This window comes from Carcharhinus amblyrhynchos, chromosome 9 (genome assembly GCF_965287045.1).
Source record: "Carcharhinus amblyrhynchos chromosome 9, sCarAmb.v2.hapA, whole genome shotgun sequence".
Classification (NCBI taxonomy): Eukaryota; Metazoa; Chordata; class Chondrichthyes; order Carcharhiniformes; family Carcharhinidae; genus Carcharhinus; species Carcharhinus amblyrhynchos.
In genome coordinates, this window is record NC_137332.1 from 98,472,083 (window position 1) to 98,484,948 (window position 12,866).

The 12,866-nt window shown below is 40.8% G+C and overlaps 1 protein-coding gene across 1 annotated transcript in view; it reads right to left on the minus strand.

Annotated features, from left to right (window-relative positions):
* LOC145348643 (collagen alpha-1(V) chain-like) overlaps nucleotides 1-8,634 on the minus strand; it is a 181,060-nt gene extending 172,426 nt beyond the window's left edge. Inside the window, exons 1-3 of the mRNA XM_080196809.1 lie at nucleotides 8,559-8,634; nucleotides 8,184-8,430; nucleotides 6,978-7,029 (exon numbers count right to left, since the gene is read on the minus strand). Coding sequence (XP_080052935.1) covers nucleotides 6,978-7,029; nucleotides 8,184-8,430; nucleotides 8,559-8,634 — 375 coding nt within the window. The remainder of the gene's footprint in view (nucleotides 1-6,977; nucleotides 7,030-8,183; nucleotides 8,431-8,558) is intronic.
* Between the last annotated feature and the right edge of the window lie 4,232 nt (nucleotides 8,635-12,866).

The following is a 12,866-nucleotide window of genomic DNA, read 5'->3' on the forward strand; positions in this document are numbered from 1 at the left end:
CATGTGATTCCAGAACCACAGCAATGTGATTGACTCTCAGCTGCCCCTTTGAAATGGACTAGTAGGGGCAATTAGGGATGGATAATAAATGCTGGCAAGCCAGCGACACCATGGCCCACATTTGAATTAAAACAAAAACACATGGCTGGTACACTGTGTTGCAGACAACTTAGTGGGAATCTGTATGTGTGTTAAATAAATCTGTTGCATATCATTACAGGAAATCTGTTACAGTCACTGGAATGTCCTGTGACAGATTTCTCTATGATGTAGTGCAATGGATTTCCCTTCATACAATGTAACCAATTCCCATTAACATATTCTAAAAGATTTCCTGTAACACGGCAGATTCCTTGTGATGTTTTGTAATGAGGAATCACGGGGAATCTGTACTGTACGTGCTGTAACAGATTGCCTGTAAGACACCTTAATGGTATCACTGTTACATGCTAGAACAGATTTTCTGCAACACATTACCAAATTATCTGTTGCAGACTGCCTGTTGCTGTAGCAGATGTTCTTTGATTGTACAGTAACACATTATAATGAAATCCCCTGTAATGCACAGTAATAGAGAACACCCTGTAATACACTGTAGCAGATTCCCAAGTAATATACCATAACAGAATCCCTTGTAATGTATAATAACAGATTCTCTATAATAGACTCTAACAGACTCTCCTGTACATGCACTGTGGCTAAATGCACTGTAATATAATCTCCTGTAACGTACTCAAAAGATTCCCCTATAATACTTTGCATCATAATGCACTATAATAGAATCCCATTATATGTACTTCAGCAGACTGCCCTGTAATGTAATGTAATATAATGGTAATACACTGTAATACACTGCAACAGAATCCCTGTAATACACTGTACCAAAATCCCCAGTACTACATAGTAACAAATTTCCCTGTACTACCAAGTAGTATAATCAGCTGTAATACACGTAACAGACCCTGTAATGTGCTGCAGCAGAATGCCCTTTAAAGCACTTTAACAGAATTTCCATAATACGTGGTAAAATGATTCCCTATAATGCACGGTAACATAATCACCTATAAAGCACTGTTAGAGAATCCCCTGTACGTCACTGTAACAGAATTCACAGTAACGTGCAATAATGAAAGGCCTTGTAATGCACAGTGGCAGAATCCCCTATAATGCATTGTAACAGATTTGCCTGTAATGCAATTACAGAATCCCCAGTAATTCACTAACAGAATCCAGTGTAATGTGCAGTAACTGAAGCCCCCGCAATGCACTGTTAGAGAATCCACTGTGATGAATGACACAATCCCTGTAATGCACTTTAACGGAATCCCCTATAATATGCTACAACATAATTCCCTGTAATGCACTGTAACAGAATCTCCTATAATGCAGTGTTACAGAGTCTCCTACAATGCACTGTTACATAATCTATAATGCACTGTTACAGAATTGCCTGTAAAGAAGTTACAGAAATGCTTGCAATGTGCAGGAGCTGAAGCTCCTGTAATGCACAGTTGCAGAACTCCCTGCAGTGCACTATACAAATTCCTCTGTAATACACTGTAACAGAATCCCCTGTAATGCAGATATGAATATTTTGGAATATACTGTAATGAAATCCCCTGTGATGCACCGTAACAGAATCCCGTGATGCACTGTAGTAGAATGCCTGTAAAAAACTGTAATATAATCCCCTGTACTACGATGAAAAAGAAACCACTGTTATGCAATATAACAGAGTCGCTTGTAATGTACAGTAACAGATCTATTGTAATACACAGTGACACATTCTCCTCTACATGCATGGTAACAGAATCTTCTACAATGCACAGTAACAGAGTCCCCTGCAATGCACAGTAATGCAATCCCTTGTCATGCACCATAACACAATCCCATGTAATGCATTGTAACATAAGCCCCAGTAACACACTGTTGCAGATTTCCCTATAATGCACTTTTACAAAATCCCATGCAATACACAATAACAGAATCCTGTATTATGTACAATAACAAATCCACTGTACTATACTGTAACAGATTCTCCTGTACATGCAGAATCACCTGAAATGCACTGTAACAGAATCACCTGTAATGTGCAGTAACAAAACTGACTGTAATGTACTGTAGTGAAATTCCCTGCAATGCGCAGTAACAGAGTCCCCTGCAATGCAATGTAACAGAATCCCCTGTACCACACTCTAATAGTATCCCTTGCAATGTGCTGTATATTGTTTTAATGCATGCTACGAGATTTGACTGAAATGCACACTGTCAAATTCTGCTGTGATGCACCATAACAGATTCTGTTATTCTGCATGGTGACAGAATTCCCTGTAATGTACAGAAACAGATTTCCTTGTGACACATTGACATTCAATCTCTGAAACACATTGTATCAGATTCTCTGTAACGTACTGCAGCAGAGTACTTGAATTACATTGATATGGAATTGTCTTAATGAATTAAAGCAGCCAGCTTTTATTTCACTTCTCTAGATTACCTTAACACACTGCTGTCAATTCCAAGTAATGCTCTGTAACATATTCCTGGTAAAACATAGAAGAGGTTTCCAGTAATGTGTTTCCACATAACAGGTTTCAACACAATATGATCATGCATTGCATCATTATCTCTGTAACACTGTAATGGATTTCCTGTAATTGACTATTTTGACTTCCCTGTAACACACTGTAACAGATCCCCTGCAATTCACAGTAACAGATTCATTGTCTATAATAAGTTCCTTGCATTCCACTTTGAAGATACCCTGTAATACACTGTAACGGATTCTCAGTAACACTGAGGCAGTTTTCCCTAAACACACTCAGAAATTCCCTGTTAAAAAAACATTTTAATAGATTCACTGTCACACGCTGGAGTAAATTTCCTGCAGTTGATTATTTTGGATTTAGGGTGGATCATCTGTCACATTCTGGAGTGATTCCTCATACTGCACAGGTACAGATCCCATTCTGCACAGTAAAATATTTCCTGTAATGACCTGCAACAGGTTCACAATCAGCACATTAGCAGATTGCCTTTTATTCAAGTCCCTGCAATGCACAGTAAAAGACTCCCAGTGATGCACTGCAGCAGATCCTTTGTAATGCACTTGAACAGATTCCCAGCCATGGAGTTGAACAGATTCCCTGTAATGCAACATCACTATTTACCTGCCATGCACTGCAATACAATGCAGAAGATTTTCTGTAGCTCTCTGCATCAACATCCCTGTAACACACTGTAGTAGTTCAATTTAACCTTGTAAAGCACAGTTAAGAATGGTGTGCATCCTTCATAATCCACTTTAACAGACTCTCAATAAGTTGTGTAACACATTTCCAGTAATGTATCAGATTCCCTGCAAAACACTGTCACACGCTCATTGGAATGTACCCCCTGCAATGTATTGCAACAGCTTCCCTGTAATGCACTCCAACTAATTCCCATTGATATATTAGATTCCCTGTGACATAGACAATAGATTTGACACAATTGCCCTTACCAAAACCCCAGAAATGCAGTGTAACTGAATCTCTGTAAACATGCTGCAGAAAGTCCACTGAAGCTCATGATACCATGGTACCCTGTAATGAACTGTAACCGATTCTCTTCAACATACTGCAATAGGTTTCACACAGCATTGTCACATATATTCCATGTAACACATTAGCAGGTTGCCTGTAATATGCTGTAACAGATTCCCAGAAACACACTTTTGCGCATGTTGCGACAGATTACCTGTTCATGCAGTCAATTCTCTGTGGCACATGGAATGGATTCAGAGCAAGGCCCTGCAATAAATTTTCAAAAATGCATTGCAACAGATTCGCTGCACCCATTCCAATGGACTTCCCTGTAACACACACTAACGAATGCCCCGTAACATATAACGGGTTCCATGTAACGTAATGTAATAGGTTCCCTGTAACACAGTAAAACAGATTCCCCAATGAAAGATTGTGACAAATCCTCCTGAATGCACTGTGTTGCACGAATAGATTCCTTACATGTTTGAACAGATTACCTGCTGTTGTAGATTCCCTCGAATGCTTTGCTGCAGACTCCCTGTAACGATCTGTTGGTGATTCACTGTAACGATCTATAAGAAACTTATCATACCCTGTAATAGATACTGCATAATGCATTGTAATGAGTCTCTAGTAACAACAAATAATAGGTTCTCACTGATAGATAATAATAGGTTCACATATATAACATGCTGATCAGATTACCTTCATCTCCTACAAAGATCTGTAACTGATTCCTGGTATGGTACTGTGTCAGATTCTCTGCAGCGCTTTGTAGCTTCTTCATAATGTGATGTAACAGATTCTCTATTATGCTCTGTAAATGTTCCCAGGTATCAGAGCGTCAGTATTTTGCTGTAATACCCTGTAAAATATTCACTGCAATGTATTGTAACAGATTTGCTGCAAAGCACAATGGTGGAGTGCCTGTAGCACACGGTAACAGATTCCCACTCTTCCAGGTTGCCTCATAACACACTGTGAAAAATTCACTGTGACACATTGCAATAGGTCTTCTGCAAAGGCTTGCGGTAGATTCCCTTGTCATACATTGTAACAGATTCATTGTGACACCATGTGGCCAATTCACTCTAAAGCCCTGTAACAGAAGGTGTGAAAGGCATTGTAACAGAATCCATGCAATGCACATTAACAGATTCCCTTGAATATTCTGTGATAGATTTCCTGTAGCACATGACTGCAGAGTCCACATAATATATTGTGGCTGATTCCTTAAGATGGTCAATAACATATATGCTAAAATACATTGCCAGCAGTAGACTTGTAAATTCACTTCAATACCAAGGAACAGATACCCTGTAATGCACTGTAACATGCTCTACAGTCACAGTAACACACTAAGATAGTCTGTAATGCATTGTAACATACTCTACACAGTCACAGTAGCACACTTTAACAGATACCTTGTAATGTACTGTAACAAACTCTACAGTTACAGTAGCACACTAACAAATATCTTGTAATGCACTGTAGCATACTATACACAGTAACACACTGTAACAAAAACCTGTAATGCAATGTAAGAGATTTCTGGTAATATGCTGTAAAAGATTCCTAAAAGGCAGATTCACCATAATATAAATTAATGAATTATCTGCTATTAACTATTGCAAATTTCTGTAATGAATGGGAACGGATTCTTATAATGTCCAATAACAGATTCACTGTAATACACTGCAACAGATTCCAAGTGACACACTGTTGCTGTATTCCTGTAGCATGTTGTAATAAATTCACCATACTGCAATGGAAGAGATTCCCCATCATACAATATAACACATTCCTCATACCACATGGTAATAGATTTTATATAATACACTGAAATGGATTCCCCTGCCACACATCGCAATTGTGTTCCTGTAACACGCACACCCTGTAATGCATGGTAACAGAATCCGCTGCAACACAATGTACAATTTTTTTTCTATCACATACTGTAATGGATTTGAGTGATACAATCCCTGTATTTCACTGCAATGAATTCCTCTAATGTGCAGTGATGGATTCCTTTAACACCTTTCAATGGACTGTAATAGATCCCTATAATAGACTGTGGTGGGTTTCCTGTAACACACTGAAAAGAACTATTGTGATAACATGTTCCTTGTGATTCCGTGTAATTCATTGTAACAGATTCACTGTAAAAGAAAAATTGTAATGCGTCCAAATAGATTTCTTGTGACATACTTTTATAGAGTTCCTGTAACATACTAACATCTTTGCGTCATACACTGCAAAAAAATCACCAGTAACCCATGTTGGCAATACACGTTTGCAGATTTCTTTTAATGCACTGTATCAGACTCCATAAAGTGCTCAGTGATAGATTCAGTGACGTGGAATGAAATGTAACATATTTTCCAGAGCACACTACATAGCATCCAAAAATGAATTTCCTGGCACATCCTGGTATGTAACAGGTTTTACATGATGTACTGTAATGAATTCCATTGTAATAAATTCGCTGTAACACTCTGGAAAGAGCCATTGCAATAACATGTTCCTTGTGGCAAATTGTAATAGATATAGCCTGCAATGCACTTTTTTGTTCTTTCTTGATGTGGGCATCACTGGTAAAACTACCATTTGTTGCCCATCACTAACTGCTCTTCAGCAGGTAACTGTGAGACACCTGATTACAGTCCATTTGGTGTTGCTGGGAAGGGAATTACAATAAAGGACAGTCACAGATACTCTTGCATTCCATTGTAATTGATTCTTTGCAATGCATTGTGATACATACCCTGTTATATGCTACACAGAACCCTATTATTACTCCATAAGAATACTCATCACACCACATAACAAGTTCCCCAATACACAGTGGCAGATTCCCAGTAACACAATATATTTGATTTCCTGTAACACAATGTAAGAGAGTCCATGTTTCATACCGTAGTAGATTCATGTAATGCATTGTGACAAATTCCATGTAATGCTTTGTAACAAAATCCCTGTACCATACCATCACAGAATAAATGTAATGCACTGTAACAAGTTTCTTATAACACAAATTTGCAAAATACCTATAACATTTTGTAACAGTTTTACTGCACTTATTGATCCCAATTTTTTGTGCACCACTGTAAAAGATTCTTTGTAATGCATAGTAATATTTTTTTCATAGAACATGTGATAGATTCCTTATAATAAATTGCAATCAATTCCCTTTAATGCACAATAACGCACTCCCTGTAACACACTATTACATATTTTCCATAAGCGCACTGTAAAGGATTTCCTGAAATATGCTAAATGGATTCCTATAAAACAGTCCATGTAAAGAAATGGAATAGATTCCCTGCAATACAATGTAATTGATTTTCCTGCAATGCACTGGTAGAAATTCCCTATAATGCACTGTTATTGATTTCCTGTAATGCACTTCAACAATATCTCTAATATTTTAGCAAAATTGTTGTAGCATACTGTAACAGAATCAGTGGTGTAACAGATTTCTTGTAGCACACTTTTGCAGTCCCTATGATATACCAAAAAATTAAAAATACTACAACAAAATTATCTGTAACACATTATAACTGTAATTACATGTTGCAGATTCCTTGTGTTGCTCTGTGATTGATACCAGAAAGCACTCTGTAACAACTTCCTTCTAATGCAATGTAACACATGTCCCATAACACACTGTCACAGATTCCCTGTAATACTGTAATAAATCCACTGTAGATCTGTAATAGATCTTCCGTAAAACATTGTCATGAATCCCCTGGAACACAACGCAATTAATTTCCAGACGAAAGCAATGTAAGATCTTTGTACGGCAATATAGCATATTTCCTGTAATGCACTGAAATGATTTCTGCAACACACCAATTTATTTCCTGAAATGCACTTTAATGAATTCCATGTAATGCATTTTATAATAGATTCTCTATAATGGACTAATCTAACAGATTTTCTGTGAAACACTGGAAAAGGCTAACACATACCTCATAACACATTGCAACAGATTCTCTGTGATGCATTGCCCCAAATTCCCTGTCACACAATTTTGCAGACTCCCTGTAATGCACTGTGACAGATGTAGTGCAATAATTACTGTAAGGTATTGTAACAGGACGTTTTATTATGCTTCTCATTTTGCAGACTCCCGGTAACAGAGTCCCTATAATGCACTGTGACAAATTTCCCAGAGCACACTGTAATAGATTCCCTGTTACACAGCAGAATCAATTCCCTATAATCACGCTGTAACAGTTTCCCAGTAACGCACTATAATATTCCCCGTAGCACGAGATAACAATATTTGTTGTAACGCATTGTAACAGCTTCCTTTCATATATTGTAATGGATTCGATGTCAAAGACAACAACACGCTCCCTATGATACACTATAGCAGACACCTTGTAATGTATAGAATCATTATAATGACATATTCCTCTTGACACAGTGTAACAGACTCCCTGTCACAAACAGCAACAGATTCCCTGAAACACAACAAAATAGATGCCCCATAACAGACAACAATGACTTTTTAACAGACTGAAATGCTTCCCCTGTAACACAGTGTGATCTTTTCCTTGTAAGGCACTATAACAGTCAGTGTCACACCCTAGGCAGCCCTTCCCCCACTGACAGGATCTTTCAGTCCCGCCAAAAGTGAGCTCCCCCCACCACCATCGCTGCGGCGGGTCCCCAGTGGCATGACCGGTGAGCAACGTCACTGGCTTCGGTAAGACTGGAAGATCCAACAGGCAGAAAGCCCGGTGCGAGTGAACCGGAAGATGCCGGCCACTGTAACAGATCAGCTCTAGTTTATTGTAGCCAGAATCCTCTCTAACATAGTGGCCAGGGTGTTCAGGAGGGTAGGATTCCTTTCCCTGCGGTGGACAGGACTGGGATTGCAATCCATCCTCTCGAGCTGAAATCAGTGGTGGGAAACATGCAGCCAAGGGGAGGTGCGACGGGAGGGGGGCGGGGGGGGGTGGGGTCATGTGCGACCCCTCTGGATTCTGAGTGTGGCCCACAAGACATTTTGTTGACCGTTACTCAAGCACAGGGTCGCCACATTCTGCTGGATTCCGTAGCTCTTTTTTCCAACCGGAATGACTGAATCAACATGCATGTGAAGCAAGGGCAAGTGAGGTGCATGCTGGTTGCTCGCAACCTTTGTGTCCAAAATGTAAATATTTTTGTTTTTAACCGTTTGAAGTTGATGACATTTCTATTAATATGTGAATGATTGAGCATTTTCTACACCTGCTTATGAAATATTCAGTGTGCATTAAACGTATCTAATCTTATTTATGGGGTTGTGGTTAATGAACAAGCCCAATTTCAATCTTCTGCCCATTGAGATGGAGGGCTACTCGAGCCCAAGAGATTTTACAGTCAACCCACGCCCCAACCCGCTCACAAACCCATGGCAGGGAATGTAAAATTGTGCCACAGTAACTGTCATCCCTATTGTCACAAATCTCTTGCGATGCACCGTATCAGCTTTCATAAAGTATTCTGCAACAGGTTCCATGCAATGCAATGTCACAGTAAAAAACTGCCTGTAATGAAATGTTACTGGAACAAACTGCCTGCAATGTCACTGGAACAACCTGCCAGTAGTACGCTGTAACAAACTGCCTAATACTGTAACAAATTGCCTGCAATGCACTTTAATAAACTATCTGCAATGCATTGTAATAAACAGTCATAACGCAATGGAACAAACAGTCTGCAACCCATTGTAACAGAATAATTGGAAAAATATATCCTTCATAGCACACCACCAGATTCCCATGCATTGGGAAAGCATCACAATGAATTTCCTGTTAGCATTGTAATGGATTGCCCAGTAATGTATAATGACATCACTCCCACCCCACTGCTCCCCCACAACCCATAGCACCATTACAAATTTCACCCAACACTGTGGAGACTGAATCTGGCGCAGCATGCTAAAGACAATGTAATCATTCAAAAGAAAGCAAAATACTGCACTGAGGCTGGAAATCTGAAATAAAAACAGAAAATTACTGGATAAACTCAGCAGGTCTGGCAGCATCTATGGAGAGAGAGTGAAAAAAAAATAGTTTTGTAGAACGGTCAGATGGACTCAAATTATCAACTATGTTTTTCTCTCTCAGATGCTGCCAGACCTGCTGAGTTTATCCAGTATTTTCTCACTTTTTTAATTTCAGTATAATCACCGTCACATATTCCCTGTGGTACACCAAATAGTTTGCTTGTGGCACACCAAAGCATTATGCCTGTACCAGCTTGTTTGCACCATGCCAACAGCCCAATTTACCACACGCTAACCATTTTTTACTACCAATCTGCCACAGATTATCTGATAATAATGACCAGAGTGTGCTGGTAATACACTTGATCAGACTGTAGCTGATTGATTCTTCATGGTGCAATGTAAGCAATTGTAAGAACGAGCATGGTGGCACAGTGGTTGGCACTGCTGCCTCATAGCGCCAGGGACCCAGGTTCAATTCCGGCCTTGGATAATGTCTGTGTGGAGTTTGCACATTTCTCCCTGTGTCTGCGTGGGTTTCCTCTGGATGCTCACGTTTCCTCTCACAGTCCAAAGGTGTGTAAATTAGGGGGATTGGTCATGCTAAATTGCCCCATAGTGTCCAAAGATGTGTAGGTTAGGAGAATTAGGAGAGTAAATACATGGGGTTATGGGGCATAGAACCTGGATAATATACACTGTGCAGTGTCAGTGCAGATTTGATGGATCGAATGGACTCCTGCGCTGTAGCAATTCAATTGCCTGCAGCGGGTTTACCTGTTTTGCATTGTAATAGATTGCGGTAATGCACTGTGACATAATCAGCATAAGACAGTGCAATTGTTTGCCCCTATTACAGATTGCAATGCATGGGAGAGATTACTGGTCACAACTAATGGCAGTGATTTGTAACAAATCATAAGATTTCCTGCAATGCGATGGAGAAGATTCCCAACTGAATCAGCTTTCCAGAGCCACAACTTAACAGATTTCCTAAAATGCATTTGGATATTCCCAAGTCATTCAATGGAACCACTTCCGTTCCCATCAGATTTACCATAAAACACTTTAACCAATTCGTACATTATTATTTGTTGGTGTTTCCATTTATATATCACAAATTTCTTACACACTATGTGACAAATTCCAAGACACAAACACCACTGAAAGTCTTTTAAACAGTTCACAATACCACATCAATGCTGTTAATGACCACTGTCCCATCTAGTCCCAGAGGAGGATAGTGTCTGGCCCACTGTCCCAGAGGGGGGAAAGGACAGTGTCTGACCCACTGTCCCACCTTGTCCCAGAGGGGGGAAAGGACAGTGTCTGACCCACTGTCCCACCTTGCCCCAGAGGGGGGAAAGGACAGTGTCTGACCCTGTTCTTGAGGATAAAGGTTAATGCTTGACCTGCTGTGGCCAATCCTAGAATTAAATGGTCAGAATGTCTAACTCTAATCCAGAGGTTGGAATTCAGAAATTGACCCATTCTGTCTCATCAGAAGGAACTCTTCAAAATGCAGCTAATGAAATAACAACAAAACTTACTCCAACTTATAAATCAAAGAAAGGGTTTATTAAAGAAACATCATTACTCCAAACTTGGAGCCTCACCCTGGGCCACTCCAAGCTTCCCACAATTCTACATGGTTCCTTATTTATATTGAATCAGCTGGTCAGCTGACTATTACATCACCCTGTGATTTCGTTCCATGTTTTACTGGGTCAGCTGACCCTTACATCTTGTTCCCATTGGTCACATTGCATCCAATACAAATTTGTCACTGGTTGTATTCTAACCTATTCTAATCCAATCCTCAAGCACTGCAGCTACCAATGAGACACAGGGGCTCCCTACTGAGGGTCAACTGGCCCTTTGAGTTTTCTAAGCACGCCATGAATTCCAAATGGCTCGGAGTGAGTGTTTGACGGTCTGCTTGACTATGCGTGAATGAGTGTATGTGTGAGTGAGTGAGTCTGCAGATCAGGGACGTGAGGACGACGCTTCCTCACCTCCTGCCTAGGAACAGGGGCCCACACAATCGCCCAACAATGGGCTGCTTTGCCCTCTTTGCCCAGCAGAGAATCGACAGGGCCTCAGCCTTGTGATCCACGGTGGATAATCCAAGCTCTCTCTCAATCTGCATCTTTAAAATGAGGGCGGTCAGGGAAACCTGTACAGAAACTAACTCAGGCCAGGCTCCAGAGTGGCGCACAGGCCCTGAATCACAGGCTAAGACTAAGATGAAATGTCAATATCTGCCAACAGGGGACACAGCTCTACAATCAGAAGAGGACACCTCAAAGGAAGTCAAGTGATAAGTGGTAGCAACAATGAGAGAGCAGAACTCTGGATTATACGGAGAGGCAATGGCCTGATGGTCGGAAACCCATGGCCTTGTGATATTATTACTGGGCTATTAATCCAGAAACTCAGCTAATGTTCTGGGGACCGGGGGTCGAATCCTGCCACGGCAGATGGTGGAAGTTGAATTCAATAATAAAAAAAATCCAGAATTAAGAATCTTCTGATGGCCATGAAAACATTTTCGATTGTTGGAAAAACGCCATCTGGTTCATTAATATCCTTTATGGAAGGAAATCTGCCATCCTTATCTGGTCTGGCCTACATGTGACTCCAGAACCACAGCAATGTGGCTGACTCTCAGCTGCCCTCTGAACAAGGGCAACTAGGGTAGGCAATAAATGCTGGCCCAGCCAGTGATGTCTATGTCCCACAACTGAATTAAAAATAATCTAACCTCTGTCTCAAAGGCTGTACAACCTGGGTTTTACGCTCCCGCGCCTATGGGTTTGTGAGCAGAGGGTGAGTGTAAAATTCTTCAGATGGATTTCCAACTCATCCCATCTTGAACACTCCTCACTGGCACTTTACCTAAGCCAGTCCTTGCCCCATTGATACACTGAAGAGGCTGGTAATTGACCACTTAAGGATCGCATCCCACCGGGCCTCAATTTTCAGGCTGGTGGGAGGGGTCCCTGGGAAAACCTGAAAATATATCAAGATCAGGCCTTGGACAGGAAGGCGGGGAGTGCAGGGGTCCTCCAAAAGAAGCCACTTCTTAAATTTGGACATCGCCCCCACCCGCCACCTCCAGCTCCCTGCCAAAGTCAAGAAGCCTCAAGTCATCCAACCCCCAAATCTCCCACAGTCCACCCTGAAGTACCTCTCTACCATGAGACCATCCCCCACCATCCTCACCACCCCTACCCCCGTCCCACCTAAAGCTACCTGTGCACCTCCCGTCCTTTACAAAGTGCCTGGGTGAGCACTTGGTATGCCATAACATTCAAGACTATGGACACGTGGTGGTA